Below are 16,775 nucleotides of genomic sequence, written 5' to 3' on the forward strand. Positions count from 1 at the left end.
ATATTTGAATACTAAGAAACAGTGATAAAAATAAGTATATTCTCAAAACAAGAGATGATAAACAAACCAGTTGAATAATTCTTTGAATTCGCACTTGCAGAGGTTCTTTTTAGTTGACTGTCCTTCTAAGGGATAGTTTACTAAACTCTTGAGGTCTTTTGTTTTCATGTAGAGAGTTCAATAACTTACAGTATACAAAGCTATTCATGGCATTCTTTTTAAAAAAGCATCCTCCAAGTACAGAAAAGGTGAGTAAATAATATTCTTTTCAGCACTGTCCCTGGTTTGCCAGGAACTAACGCTGTGATTCCACTGGTCCTATACTGCTAAACTCAGCATTCTTGTTAATATACAGCGATACCATTGCACTGCTGTGTGTGAGTCCTCAACCTTGTATGTGTAAAACCAATATGGAACGGACAGTGGTTAATTGAGAATTATCTCACATGGACCAAAGGCCGATGGCAGTGTCCTTCGGGGCAAGGCTGATAATGCTAAATACAATACGATGACAATGCGTATAAGCTTGGCCATTTCCTATTAGCCATTGGATCAATTTCAGATGTTAAGCCTCGAGACCCCAGCATGGCTTTGGCTGCGGTTGTCGATGATTCATGAGGCAGTGAGAAATGGCATTTCATGGGTAAACAAAAATAAGCCTGTACAGATGGTGTTTTTTTTTCCCCCTCTCCGACCTGCTGTCATTGTTAAAATGGCTCGGCTTCTGCTGAAATTCTGCTTGTCATTTGTCACACTATCACCAAGGTCAGAGTCCAGGCGAGGGTAAGCTCACAGCTCCATAAATAGCCTTACTCCTTCAACAGTCCTGCGTGTGCATACGAATGTGCAACAAACACACGCGCGCACAGTAAAGCCAGTAAAATGTGTTAGCAGGAGTTTGATGAAGATGGCAGGGGTCTTAATCAAACATCTCAGAGGCAACATTATCATTCTAAATTTACAAAACATTGTATCATCCACGGGCTGCTCAGTGGCGTAGTGGTTAGCACTTTCGCCTTGCAGCAAGAAGATCCCTGGTTCGAATCCTGGGGTGGGCCTGGGATCTTTCTGCATGGAGTTTGCATGTTCTCCCTGAGCATGCGTGGGTTTTCTCCGGGCACTCCGGCTTCCTCCCACAGTCCAAAAACATGCTGAGGTTAATTGAGTACTCTAAATTGTCCGTAGGTGTGAATGCGAGTGTGATTGTTCGTCTGTGTATGTAGCCCTGTGACGGACTGGCGACCTGTCCTGGGTGTCCCCTGCCTTCGCCCGAGTCAGCTGGGATGGGCTCCAGCACCCCCCGCGACCCTAATGAGGATAGAGCGGTGTATGGAGGATGGATGGATGGATGTATCATCCACACTCAGAATTACAATGTATGCAATTCAGTGATGTACGTGTGAGCTGGGAAGGTGCTAGAACATATTAGAAATATGCAGTGTTTTGTCTCCGTCGGCCTGCGATGCTCTTTGGATATACCTTTATTTCTAGCTTATTACCAAGATGTCCTGCAGCTTTTAAGTGCAGCAAAGGCAGCAGCGAAGATCACACTCATCAACAGCTGAAAGGACAGTGGAGACTATCAGGCAGGACTCTTAAAAACACACTACACTGAACATCTTGGGTGTTGTTGTGTATGACAGGCTGGTCTTGTTGTCTACAGCTGAGGGGCAAGGAAAGGGGTGGGGTGGTGGTGGTTGGATTTCAGGGTAGCAATAGTATGCTTTTGTCAAAAATAAGAAAGTTGTAGCTGTATGTTGTAAGACCCTTTTTTATTTTACTAATGCTGTAAAGACGCTCTTTCACATGCAGATTCTCCAAACCACGAATCTGCATGTGAAAGTGCGTCTTTTGCTCTGTCACACCACACAACGGCAGACACAGATTGATCAGACTGTGTGTCTCTCCTTATAGGCCTCCTGTAATGATTTAAGTTATTGTTGTTGTGGTTTTTTTTTTCTTACATTAGGGCTCTTCTTGCTATTTCAAAGACAGATGAAGTGATTATAGAAAACGAGAGGTAGTCCATTTGGCTGCAGAAAGACTGTTTTACAGCAGGGAAGACATTTTTTCTCTCCTGTATTGCCTTCATTTTTACTGTTTTGTGCCACCGATGCTTTTTCTTCACTGATTGTTGCTTCCTGACCTCACCAAGATAGAGGGGTAAACTGACCTCCTGTGGTGGTGTGAACAAGTATGTGTTTTCAGAAGGGTGGTAGTGCTGTCACTGTTGCTCTTTTTGGACAGGTTGGACTTGTCACCCTGGCAACCAAAACTTGAAATTGTTGCATTTTGAAAATGGTAACATGCAGATAGCGGATGGGGAGGACAAAACCACCTGAAATGTTTGGCTAATGGCAGGCTATTTCCCCAATCTACATCTGATGAGTCAGACTGTGGTCCCACAAACCCTGTTCTCCTCGGTAGCAGCGCTGTGACTGACTTTTAGCAGCTCAACTAAACACATATTCTACTTTGATTTTCAGCCAAATGTACTCTTTTAAGTGAACCCGTGGCAAAACTGCAATTAAACCGAGTCCGGAGCCTATATTTTTATACATACTGCCTATCTACATTTGCACATGCCCTGTAAATTGCATTGATGCAGAAGTTGTATAACACCATCATCAGAGTTAAGTTGCCCCTGAATACTTCCTCAAACATCCGATGTGCTCCATTATTTCTGTGGTCCTCTTGGCCTGATGAATAATTGACTATATTGACTGAGTGTGATGGCATTTGTTCCACAGAGAGTCAGGTAGAATTACAGTCAGAGTGACTTTAATTAAACGAGGGTTCAAATCATTGTCTTGGTTGAATGAATAAATTATAACTAATGGAAGTAAAATAAGGGGCATGCATTTGTGCTTGTGCAGGCAAACAGTGTTTCTGTTCGTACCGTCAGTACACTGAGATTCAACACGCTGTAAGTAATTTCATGATTTCCTCTTTATTTGTTGTTCCGGTACATGAGAGTGGGGATTAAAAAGTGTGTTCCCTGGTCAAGTTAACTCACCATTCTGGATGGCATGCCAATGGGAAGTTACAACATACTGTGCTAGACATAAGGCATAATCCCTTCAAATGTTTGTTTTTTCACATTTTCAGTCAGTGCATTCAGACCCTTCAGAGGAAACATCCGTCTGTCCATTATCCATACACAGCTTAATCCTCATTAGGGTCGCGGGGGGGCTGGAGCTGAACCGCGAATCTTCTAGCTGCAAGGCGAAAATGCTAACCACCAATCCACCATGCAGGCATTGGAGCAAACAATATTTAATAACTTCTTCAAAAAATCTTAAAATTTCACAAAAAATTAAAACAGTAAAAGCACTTGCCTAATATGTAGGTCCCTCTTGTGCCACCAAAACAGCTCGGATGCATTCGGTGTAACAGGGTTGTTTGTACTGTGGTATATGGAACTGGGATGTTGCAGACTATCTTTTGGGTCCTGTGGGTTTCAGGGTGGGACATTCATGCATCACTCTTGTTACAGTGGATCCCATGGAAGTCTAATCTAATCTGGAATCTGGTGGATTTGAGGCTGGGTCAATAGCTTGACCTCTTTGTTGTGTTTCTGAAGCTTTTCTTGAGCAGCTGTTGCTGTGTACAATTACTGGAGGATATCGCTGCTGTTTAGGTGGGGAGTACAAGTCAAAGGGATATCCATACAAATGGCAGGAACCTAGATTTCCCAGTGGAATATTGTGTTGTCATGAGATGATCAATGTTATTAACCTCACCTCTTACTGGTTTTAACATTGTAGCTAACTAGTGTGTTTCTATTGTGTTTTTACAGTCGTTTCCACTTAGTGGAGAATTGGCACAATGAGCCAACTTTCAATAATTACATAACTGTATGATGTTTTCTAAATGTACACTACATTTGAATGGAACTGAACTATAGGGCCTGAGTAGAAAGAGAAATGTAAAAGAGAGCTGCACATTCACTGGGAGGGTGTGATTGACATGAGGTGAGGATAATGAGAATTTAAAAGCTGTTCAGGGCGATTTACACTTTCAAAGAATATTGTTATCTCTCCATATTTCTGCCATCGAGTAATATGAAAAGACACTTCAGAACTGAAGATTCATAATGTTTTTATATTTATTTCTGTATCATTTCAATAATATTTGTCTGCAAATCCATGAGTATATTGTTAGCATGAGCTGCTGGTAGTTATTTTGGTATGCTTTTGATGGCCACCTTGTAAGCATTATCTGTTCACCGCTCAATCCTTATTATGGTTGCATGGAGTCTATCCCAGCTGACTTGGGGCGAAGGCAATGGACACTCTGGACAGGTCACCAGTCTATCGAAGGGCTACATAAAGAAACAAACACACTTGCATTCATACCTATGGACAATTTAGAGTTACCAACTAACCTCAGCTTTTTTTTGGACTGTGGGAGGAAGCTGGAGTACCCAGAGAAAACCCACACATGCACAGGGAGAACATGCAAACTCCATGCAGAAATATCCCGAGAAAGCCGGGACGCGAACTGGGGATCTTCTAGCTGCAAGGTGAAAGTGCTAACCACCAAGCCATATTCAAGCTATATAAACCACAAACCTTGAAAGGAAATTCCGTATTTTCCAACAACACACTAAACACATTTTAATGAGATTTTCCTACTCAGGTGATAGATTTGCTGTAAGTCATTGCCTTTGATCCCAAATAGGCCTACATACAGGTGTTACTCGATTTTTATCTGTCTGATTGTAAAATTTAAGAGCTCATTTTCACATAAAACTCATTTCTGTACAGCTGAGTGACAAGCAGGTTCCAGCAGAACAAATTCAGTACCACTCTGTAAAATACAAGGACACCACTCTGGATGTGATTTAAATTACATGGGGACCAAACAGGTGTCCAGAAAAACTGCAGGTAATTCTACTTGGAATTATTACCAGAGTGGCAGTGAGACATTACACAAATATCAAGAATCCAATCACAATAGTAATGTAGTCAGAGTAGAAACCCTCAGCACAGACGGAAAAATGTTTCGATCAATAACAAACTGTCTGCAGGTACAGTAGTGTGTGTTTGTTAAGTCCACATACATTTAGAGCTCCATAATAACATAGCATTTTTCAACTTAGTTGGCCTGTCAGAAGCAAAACAGCTGAAGAACTGTGTTTACCATGATGACTAATGTCAAAATTTAAATAAATAAACAAGAAAAGGTGTTTTGAAGTACATCCAGTGAGAAATAACGAAGCAAAAGGGGAGGGGTGAGTGTAGGACTTCATAGATCTGCACATTTCAAAGGAAAACAATGATGTGGAATTACATCAAAGTCATTTTGGGGCACAAAGGAATCATTTTATTGGAAAAATAAATTAAGATGTAGCATTAATATACAAAAAATGAGGGTTTTAATCAACAACTGGAAGTAGCTGTGGAAATACATTAAACCACTGCGGTCTTCTGCTGGTCCAAGGATCTATTTTAAAACACCATAACGACAAGCCATGCAATTTTTTTGTAAACTGAGAAATGCCAAGTACAATAGTTGAGGTTATTGAAAAATCTGTTTGCATTCAATGATAAAAGGGATACTGTAACAGTCTGATAGCAATTTCTTTGTGATCATTTTGATTTAGCCTAGCTTAGCACAAAGATGGGGTTAGTGTTAGTGTTGGGTAATCTACCAAAGAATATTGATTTGATCATTATGAACATTGTGTTTCTTGCATTATTTACAAGTTCCATTAAAAAAAAAAACTCCATAAGCTGCTGGTTGCATATCATTTTGTTACTTTGTTACCAGTAAACTAACAAGTAACATGCTTCAGGATACACTGGCACAGATCAACCATTTATAAAGCATGTGTGCTGTCACAGTGATGAATGTCGCTTGAGCTAATCAGTAAAAATAAACCTCCATTACTGGCGTCCTGCTCATGAACCACAATGTCTGTTTTGTTAAGATCACTTTTTAATGCATAAAAGCTAGCATTGGCATAACAGTTTGGTCTTTCATTATTTGTGCTAAAGTAGACACCTTGGATTTTTTCTAAACACCTTACTTATGCAGCAGGTTCTATAACAGACATCATAATGATGTGATGTATTAACAGCTGATAATCCAGCTGTCAATACACCACAGATATACTTTGGAGAAGGCAAAGCATGTATAGAGAATATTAACCATCTGATTCGAATGATCCTGCTGTGATATAACTGTGCTAAAGGAGACAAACAGATATGTTTACAGGACCAGATTTGTGTTCTTGTACTTTTACTTTTAGGCACATGAAAATTGAAGGAACTGGCTTTCTTGTTTATGTCTCAGTCTGTCGGGAATTTATTTATAACCCTGTGTGTCCCTTTGTAGCAGTCTTTCACCTTCAGGTGAAATAAATAAACACATTTTAAAAATAAATGACATGCTGACAGAAAGTCAAAGAAAAAAATAGTTGGGAGGTAAAAAGAAGATACTCCAAGGTAAACTAGCTCTGAGTGGTTTCTGTGGCAATGTCTTGTTGGCTTGTTAGCTAGCTAGTTATCATTATTAAAGTATTGAAACAATGCTTGCAGGGCTTATTTTCCATTTCGTAAAAGAGAACAGAATGGCCCCAGCCTGCCTTCCAGGCCACACAGCTATATTGAGGGTATCATGATTGTGATAAAACCTAGTTGCTGTCCCATTCCCTCTGCTAGGCTAACCGTTCATCAAGCCACTTCTTTCCACAGTGATGGTGATGATGATGGAGAAACTCAGTGGGTCAAAATTCTCTTCATGGTTCTATCATTGCTTATAATTGAGTTAATAAATTGATGATGATTCAAAAATGGCTAAATAGGAAATTGAGGGAGAAAATGAGATCGAGAGAACGTGCAGAAGAGAGGGTGACAGAATCTCATGCACCGTGACACAAGGGCAATTTAGACTTCCTGTCAATTTTCAAGGACACGTCAGCCTTTTGTGGTATTAATGAGATGAGCAGCAGCCCAAGTCCAGATAATAGATCAGTCTTATGAGTCCAAAGGGGGCTGTGAATAATGTAATGGTGCATCCATGTAATGTGTGTCTGCAGTCATGGTGGCAGTGCACTGCTTCATTATGTTTAACATGCCCAAGTCTACTTGTTATTCAAAACAAGTTGGGATAATTTAAGTTTTGGTTGGAATGTTAGTGATGCTTAGTGTGAAGATCTGGAGGTTGTTTAGTCAAAAATAGCTCATCAGCTAATATGCAAAACCTTTCTCATCATGTCTCCAATTATGAAATGAGCTATACCACTTTTAAGTATCCCATGTCAGGTGTTCAGAAGACAAATGTCAGAGAAAATCTGAGACAGGTGCAAGGACGGCTTCTTTACAAAAGTGGAACCTAGTTCTGATTGGCAATCATGTTGTGCCCCCTTCTCTCCAGCCAATCAAATTGTAGTAGGTAATCACTGCATTTCACCTGCAGGGCTTTGTGGGTGATTGAGGCCAGGTGGAGTTGCAGGGAGAAGAAATTTATAGGAGGGGGAGTAGGGACTTAATTCACCTTATCAGAGGCAACAGATGCGGTGGAAGACCCAGTTTAAGACTCTAATACCAGGATTCAGAGATGGAGCTGCAGGCAAAGCTTGACAAACTCTCCTGGATAGCTATTTCACTGTAGATAATATCACACACAGTGTACTCTGTGGTCAGTCAGATGGCTGAAACCAGGATGAGCTCTTGAATGCAAATGCCTGCTGTATTCCTTATCTGCCAAAGATATACAGTGGTGCTTGAAAGTTTTTGGAACCCTTCAGAAATTTACACATAAATATGATCAACAATATCATCAGATTGTCAGATCATAAAGGTAGACAAGGAAAACTGAAGTAAAAACAAATGAGACAAAATTATTATACTTGGTCAATTATTTATTAAAGAAATCATCCATTATTAGATATTTGTGGGTGGCAAAACAATTGCTTTCAGTATCTGATGTGGCTGACTTGTGTTACAATAAGTGCAACATTTTTTTTCCAGTCATTGTTGATCAGTTCTGTACATTGGATACAATAATTTTGAGCCCATTACCGTGCACAGTTTAAGTCTGGAATGGTGGTCGGTTTCTTCATATTACCTGCTTGTCACAGGTTCTTCCAAAACATATCTGTTGGATTAAGGTCTTGTCTTTGCTTTGGTTATTCTAAAACACCAATGTTCTTCTTTAATCACTCTTTGGTGGCATAACCGTTTAAAAGTTTGGGGTTACCCAGACAATTTCATGTTTTCTATGAACCCACACTTTTATTCATGTGTCAACATAACTGCACAAGGGTTTTCTAATCATCAATTAGCCTTTCAACACCATTAGATAACACAATGCACCATTAGAACACAGGAGTGTTGGTTGTTGAAAATGTTCCTCTGTACCCCTGTGTAGATATTCCATTAAAAATTTGCCCTTTCCAGCTCGAATAGTCATTTACCACATTGTCTAGAATATAATTATCATTCATTTAATGTTATCTTGATTGAAAAAAAACAACAACTTTTCTTTCAAAAATGAGGACATTTCTAAGTGACCCCAACCTTTTGAACAGTAGTGTATATGCTCAGGGTTGTTAGCTTGCTGCATGGCCTACTCAGTCTTAAGACTAAGTTAAGAGACAGATTTCAGAACACGTTCCTTTAGAATTTGCTGCCATGATCCAGAAATCATTGTTTTACCAGTGATTTTGTGTCTTGTTGTCTCATGAAAATAGACCCAAACCATGATACCACCAGAACCGATGATGTTCTAATGCTGTCTTGCACTGTTTTGCTTTCTCTCAACCTTAAACGTCTCACTTGAAATCGAATGGAATTGAAATGAAACCAAAAAGTCATATTTTGGTCTCATCTGTAAATTTGGTTCACATGCTCTTTGCCAGTTTTTTTTTTCATGTGCTTAAATGGATTTTCTTTGTCTACTTTTAAGACGTGTGTGAGAATCTGATGATGTTTGCACAAATAAGCACCAGTGTAGCAGCATCTTTGTTTGATGGTCTTCATGTACAGCTCAGATGCTGAGTGACCTCTGGCCCTGGCAGAAAATATAGCTTTCATAGGTCACAACTTGTCAGTCAAGGAAAGGTTGGCCAAGCTGTAACTGGACCATACAAATACTTCTCAGCTTTTCAGTATTAAAACACATATCAGAAACATTGACTTTCATTTTTCAGCCTTTTTCATGCAAAGCCCTCCTTTGCAAATCCCTCACCGTGCAGAGAATTGGATTGAAATACAAAGCCCCAATAGGACCCATGTTAATAGGTACTGTAATCGACATCACTGTGCACATTGAGTGTAATATTGATCATCAGGATCAAGCTGCGTTGCCATTGCGCTCATGAGGAAATAGCTAGCTTTGAACAGCACATTTTACATCTTTTGTCATGACAGTCATTGTTATTGGGATAGAGGTGTAATCATCACATCTGTCTAACTTTATGCTGAAGTCAGTTCATTCATCATAAAATACACCGATCACTTGACTTTTCCTTTCTGTCCTCTGATCTTTATTTTGCTCTCTGTGTCTCTCTGCAGGACCTGGGTGGCGTGAGTCCTCCCCAGAGGAACTGGAAGGGGATTGCCATCGCTTTGCTGGTCATCCTGGTGGTCTGCTCTCTCATCACCATGTCTGTCATCCTCCTCACACCAGGTAACACATGTGATTGTGATGTGCTCTGTAATTTAAAGGTTCTGTGTTTGCTCTTAGTCAGGTACGTATTCTGCTGTTTGAGCTCCTGTTTTCAGGGCTGTTTTTGCTGTCTCTACCTGCTCTGTCAACACCCCCAATCCCCAACTTTCCACAACAAAAGTTACTGAATGTGTAATCTAAAAATAATTGCATGAGATTCCATATGTTAATGAACTAAATGACTGTTATGGAAGGTTGTGCCTATATAGACAATCCCACAGAGACTTATAAGTTAACTCAGCTCCATCAAGCTTTACAGGCAGCTTTTAGCTAAGTGTTTTGGCCTATAAATGTAATTACTAAGTTCTGTTGTTCCCCTGTTGCCAAAATAATAATAAAAAAAGCACTCATAGAGCACAGTACTCCGCCAAGGCTGATTATTCATTGTATTTTTTCTAATGGATAAGTCCCAGTAAGTCCAATGTGTAGTAGGATCGCAATCATTTGAGCAGGCAGCTGACATGGTGTTCAGTTGTTGTCATAGTTACAGTGATGCCACGCCATGATGCCTTGCTATGATACAGAAATCTTTAACAAATCTGTGGATCCAGATTACAAACTGCATCCCTGCCAAAATTTAATCACTTGGTCCTTGTGTCACTTCTGACCTTCCCTGAAAATTTCATCCAAATCTGTTCCGCTGTTTTTGAGTGATGTTGCTAACAGACAGACAAACCAATGCAGATCGTCACATAACTTTGCTGTGTTCCTTGGCGGAGTAATAATCACAGATTTAAGGAAACATGTTCAAAATTTTTGCTTGCCATAGGAAATAATTGTAGATTAACAGATCACCTTTTCCATTACCTTTCTCCTTTGCTAATGTCTGCCTGGTATCCTTAAAGCTGCATCAATATCTATCTATCTATCTATCTATCTATGAAAAACCTCCTGATTTTCTTCAGATGCAGCATCATCACAGTCCACTGCCTGGTGTATTCCACAGTTGGTTAGGCTTCCATTGCCTTCATAAACAAACATGCTGTGTGGAGTTATCAAGGAAAGCCAATATGGCTGACATTCAAAATGACTTGGCCCTCCCGCTTATAATCAGCAGCTGTCCTGTTCAGAAGGAGCTCACAACTGGCATGTTCTCTCTCTGCTAAAGGCATAACATTTCATAATTAAAAATGAAACATTTCCAGGGGCAATGCTGGAACAGCTTAAAGATTTTCTAGCCCAGTAATGATCATGGTAATGAATGTCTGAGATGCCACTGAGACAGACAATGCACGTCTTTTTCATTGACATGGGCGTCTTCATGCGTGTGAGAGCCTCTATGTACATCAACATGTCTGACTGCCAAGCAGATGTAAACCTCCATTAGTGTTCACTCTTTCCTTCTCAGCATGGAAGCCTTGTGGCCACGACAAACATTAGATTTTTTGACAGGCAGGCAGAAGTCATCTTTAAAACCTAAACCTTAAAGTTACATTATTCACATCTTGGCCACTAATGAACTAAACTATTTAAGCTGTTGTCTGCAAATGATGTAAGTCTAGTAATTACTGGACTTTTAGTGCTGTTATGGTCTCTGCAAATGCTTGCGAAAAATATCTTTAACTTGCTCAAAGTTTAGTGATGGCTGTTAGCTAGTTTAAATCCATCAAATAAACTTTATTTGTGTAGCACTTTCCAAACAAATCAAATGCTGCTCAATGTGCTTTACAAGCGACTGACAATTATTGGACGGTAAAAATAGATTTCAAGACTAATGGAATGAGGGACAATATGTCATGAGTAATAGATATGATTAAATCTAAAGAGAGGGCAGTGTAATCAAAATACATGACAATAAAAGACACGTGTGACATAGTACACAAAATAAATTGATTCTAGAAAAAAAAATAACAGAAAAGCAAGTGTTCTGAATTTATAAATCAATGTGGAAACTTACAGGTAGTGGCTAACTCTGTCTGCTGTTTGGTGAAAGATACTGTACAGAACTGTGCAGGAAGGCAAGAAACTACACAGCTGTGTACACATGCAGAGCTGGGTGATGTTTCTCCATGTGATTGTAAATAACCCTAAGTAATAAGTCATTTGACCACATAGTGCAAACTGAAAATGTGTTTTATTTTCCTATTTCCTATTTGTCTTGTTAGGCGCACCTGTACTATGCCACATGTGTTCTTGAACGCTTAGCATCTAAAATCTGTAGTGAGCTAATGTTTTTGTGGGCCCAGGGTCATCTGTTTTAAGGAGTAGCTGTGTTTTAGACATTTTGATGGCAGGAAAACTTGGAAAACATTAAAATGCCAATGGTGAGAGTGAATCAGCCAATGCTGGAGATAGATTTCTCGCTCGACAGCAATTTGGTTTGGTAGACTGAAGTGATGTTTATTCCTCCTGTTTTGTTCATTTCTCAGGAACAGCAGTGATGCTCTTGGGTCATGTTTAATGAGAGAAACCAAAAAATCCCTATAAACTTTATTTATACCTCATTATTAAATCCATTACTAACAATTTCAAGCAATATTTAGTGCAATGGTGTTCTTTACCTCTAACAGATCATGACATCACATATAGCTTTACATGACATTGAATTTTTATTTAGTTCTTTTTAGTTTTAGTTTCCATTCTTATCTTTTTATTTTTATGGAGTGATGTTATTAAATTAATATGACACCTCTCTGTTTAGGGTGAGTTTGAAAATGTGTGAAATGAACCATTTTCTTTTTATATGTGATTATATTCAATAAGCCAAATAGAAGAAGTTTCATACCAAAAAATAAAAAATAAAAAAGATTTTCTATTACTTTTTTTTTTTTTTGGGGGGGGGGGGTATTTTTTCACTTTAGAATGGGTCAATTTGATCTGCAACATAACAGGAAGGTTAATAACCAGAAAGAACTTCACAACTCTGTGGATGCTGTACTAAAAGTGCTTATGCAACTTATCAATTCACGGTTTGTTTTTGCAGCTGACAACCAAGCTGGAAGTGACACTAAACTGACCGTGGAGGACTTGTTCAAGCCTGAGTTCAAGGTTCATGACCCGGAGGCCAAGTGGATTAACGGTGAGTAGTCCACATGGACTGTACTGCTGGAGTTCAGAGCTGCTTAGCTATGAATGGAAATGTGCATTGTGATGGGTGAAATTCATTGCTTACAGGTGTTGGTTCTAATTTGAATGAAGCAGGCTAAGCTGTTGTTTAGACTCGCAGATACAACGGTTACAAAGCTATAGTCACCTTTACCTGAATTGCACAATTACTTGAGTGTCAGCCTGGCAAACTGAGCACACATGCATGTCTCTTACTTTATGCTAATGTACTTACGCTACCATTCAAAAGTTTGGGGTCACCCAGGCAATTTCATATTTTCCATGAAAACTCACACTTTTATTCATGTGCTAACAAAATTGGACAAGGGTTTTCCAATCATGAATTAGCCTTTCAACACCATCAGCTAACACAATGTAGCATTAGAACACAGGAGTGATGGTTGCTGGAAATGTTCCTCTGGACCCTATATGTAGATATTCTATTTAAAATCAGCTGTTTCCAGCCTGTATTTCTGATAAATGTTATCTCCATTGAAAAAAACAAACAAAAACAAAACACTGCTGTTCTTTCAAAAACAAGGACACTTCTAAGCGACCCCAAACTTTTGAACGGTATTGTGTATTTGTACAAAACACATCTTGACTCATACTTCACATTAATGACATCTTGATGAATTCTTAGTTTGCAACAGTGCTGCTTTTGCTCAGCAGCAAAAGGATGACATCTCTCTCTGCCATCTCTCCTGTTTTGTAATTGAGGCTCACTAAACAGCCAGCGGAGTTTTAAGCAAGGCTGGCATGTTTCACCCGAGCTTTACCTTGCATCTAGTTATGCAAATTTAGATGTTTGGATTTATTTTCCAGCTCCTTATTTACATTGTATTGATTGCTTATTTGCCAGAAGGGGATCATATGTTAAGCCTGGAAGGCCTTGGCTGGAAATAAACCACATCAAGTGAAGTGCAAGTGAATCTGATTATGGTTTGCTTAGAGGGAGGGAGAAGATAACGGTACCTCTGAGGAAATGGATGGACAGGATTGTGGCGTTCCTGCATTGCTCTCTCTCTGTCTTCTTTCCCGCGGATTAGTGTGTTTGTTTTGGCTTTCCTCTTCGCTGCCCATCGACTGCGTGACTCTCACTCTGCGCTCGAGGGCAAGGGAAAGAGGCAAGGCCTTTCTGTCCATCAATATTTCATTCCTGGGTGACATTTTTCCACTATCTTTGCAACGCCATCTAATTCCCTGAGCTGACCTCAGGCTAGACAGAGAGAGCACCAATGTTGTGCGATGAGGCAGTCAGAAAAGTCAGCTTTATAGGGTGCTTTTTGGATGGATGGGACAAAATAGACCCCAGACAAATGGGAGCAGATAACAGACAGACGGGCGAGAGGAAAGATTGATCACTAGGATTTGGAGCAAAAATGAGATTTTTTTTCCCTCTAACCCGAAGGCTTTGAAGGTTTTGGCTCAAAAGTCTTCAGTCTCTGTCTCCATTAGAGATAAATAGCTACATCATGTGATCCAGTGAATAATAACTGCAAATGGGACGCGGTAGCCTGTAATGTGTGACATATCATACTTAAAATAAGGCTCGTGGCATTGTCAGCAAGAAAAATAAGCTAAAAGTCATGTTGTCACAGTGATTGTTTACACTCTATTAATATACTATGTTTAATTTGTGTTAATCATTGAAAGATTATATTAACTTAATACTAAGTGGCATGAAATGATATGAGATTCTGTAGTGATAAAAGAAAGTAATTAATTCAAGAATTAATGTTTAGTTATGTACTTTTTTTGGACAAAGGAGGAAAACTGAAGTCAAGGGTGCGACTTCGGTGTTCACTTCTGGAATTGTTGTGGTGGAACACTTGTATGAGCCCCATGATTAAAATTAATCATCCAATACAAAAAACAAGCAGAGGACAATTCAAATCCTAAGCAAAACTTTTGGCTAAAATTTCATTTTCAGTGCGGTAGCTTGTCGTTGTTGTTTCCCGTGGGGAAGAACACTGTAACATGCACATCGGGAAGCAGGCTTATACCCACATCCGGGGAGTCAGACTACCTCATGGTGAAATTTCGAGCCTAAGCACTCTTCAGATCCATTTCTCTATGCCATTACAAGATTAGAATTTATTATATGTTCTTGGGGGCATCTGAACTCGTTTACAGACTGTATTTTCAAGATGATGACTCACATATGTTCTTGTCCAGCACCTGGAACTCATCACATAGATGTATGTGCTCTCTGTGCGTGTTTTTTTTTTTTTTTTCAGCTGTGTGATGTTTCTATGGAGAACAGTTTAAAGTTTATCAGTAAGATGATACAAAATATGAATTGTTAACATTATCTGCATTGTCAACAAAGTCCAGCTTGTTTTTGTTCTTGTGTTTTGGAATCAAAAATCAGAATCAAAATGCTTATTTTATTGAAATATGCAGTATAACGTGCGTTTTAATGATAATATAATGTGGAGTGTCTGGTCTGTTCCACAATATTAAACCCATATCAGTTTCATTTTCTGGTTGATGTGATGTTTACAAACCACACATGCTAATCTATACATTCCAGCATCTGTTGCAGACAGTGAAGCTAAGCTGAAAGACAACAAATACTGAATCAATGCACTAAGCGCTTGCTGAAACACTCAGTATCTTGCAACTTGGAATACGTTGGTGTGAACAGTGTTACAACTAAAGAACTTGCCGGTTATCTCTTGGCCTGCAGCAAATAAACTAATAAGCTTGTGGGGAAATGATGACACAAGCTCAATATCCAAGTGCATTTAATTCATATTTCAGTTACAGAGTGGTGATGTGAAGTTATGAATGGAGGGGTTGCTATAGCTTCACATCATAACTCTACAGGGGAATACATAGATTTGTATCAATCAAGATATAGATTACACTTTCATCTCTCCGTGAGGTCAGTTTTTCGCAGATGAGAATGATGCAATTTGCATTGGTCAGCTGGTATCTATAATTCAGTCACATAGGCTGACATTGCTTATATAACTTAAATATGTGCAACTTTGGATATCATTTTACACAACTCTGCATATTTCCTATTCTCAAACGCATGAACACAATCCATTTACAGAACATTATTGTCTGCAGTGTAGTCAGACGTTTCTGCAGCTTTCCCCTGAAATTCATTGTCCTTGTGATGTGGCGACGGCTGATATTGATGAGGCTCTGTACAGATATTATGGTGAGACATCCGGATAATGCCGGGCACATGTGGGAAAGAATGACATGCATTCTCTCCTCTAGGTGCTGCTTGTGTGCACATATATGTGTGAGTGAATACTGGAGGCGCGTGTGTTTTTCACAGTGATGCATGTAACTGAGAAAGTCACGTTCAGCTGCTGCCACATGTGATTCAGTGAGCGTCGCTCTCCATCAGTATTGTCGCAGTTTCCCCTCCCAGGCTGGGCACCCTCAGCCTGTCACTGACAATCTGCTGAGAGAAGAGCATCATATTGTGTTCACATTAGCTCAGCTTGGACAAAATAGCACACCAGTTGGTTCACATAAGCTCCCAAAATCAGAAACAGAGAGTAGACTCAGTAGACAGTCAGTGAAGTGGTTTGACACATTATTTGATAGTGTTTTCTTTGTAAGAGAGATGACATATGATTCAAACACTAAAATGAACATTACTCTGTACCATCATTAGACAACAATCTCAGTTTCACCATGAATGAATACATACTACAAGGCACATCATGCTAAGTGTGCCTGTACGTAGCTGACTGAACACTAAAGCAATTTTACACACAACAAAACTGCACATCAAGTCGACACGCAGACATGTTCGGATACAAATTGACCAGCTTATGTGAGGTTAAACAATGCATACTCCTATAGGCTTTACGTATGGAAGCAAATATCTACAGTGGGGCAAAAAAGTATTTAGTCAGCCACCAATTGTGCAGGTTCTCCCACTTAAAATGATGACAGAAGTCTGTAGTTTTCACCATAGGTACACTTCAACTGTGAGAGACAGAATACGGAAAAAAAAATCCAGGAAACCACATTGTAGGATTTTTTTAAAAAGAATTTATTTGTAAATTATGGAGGAAAAT

At 39.4% G+C, this 16,775-nt stretch overlaps 1 protein-coding gene across 1 annotated transcript in view; it reads left to right on the forward strand.

Moving 5' to 3' along the window:
- The window catches only part of LOC110969391 (inactive dipeptidyl peptidase 10-like), a 282,362-nt gene that overhangs the window by 144,748 nt on the left and 120,839 nt on the right, over nt 1-16,775 (forward strand). The window contains 2 exon segments of the mRNA XM_051958998.1: nt 9,525-9,639; nt 12,602-12,697. Coding sequence (XP_051814958.1) covers nt 9,525-9,639; nt 12,602-12,697 — 211 coding nt within the window.

Source organism: Acanthochromis polyacanthus, chromosome 14 (genome assembly GCF_021347895.1).
Source record: "Acanthochromis polyacanthus isolate Apoly-LR-REF ecotype Palm Island chromosome 14, KAUST_Apoly_ChrSc, whole genome shotgun sequence".
Taxonomy (NCBI): domain Eukaryota; kingdom Metazoa; phylum Chordata; class Actinopteri; family Pomacentridae; genus Acanthochromis; species Acanthochromis polyacanthus.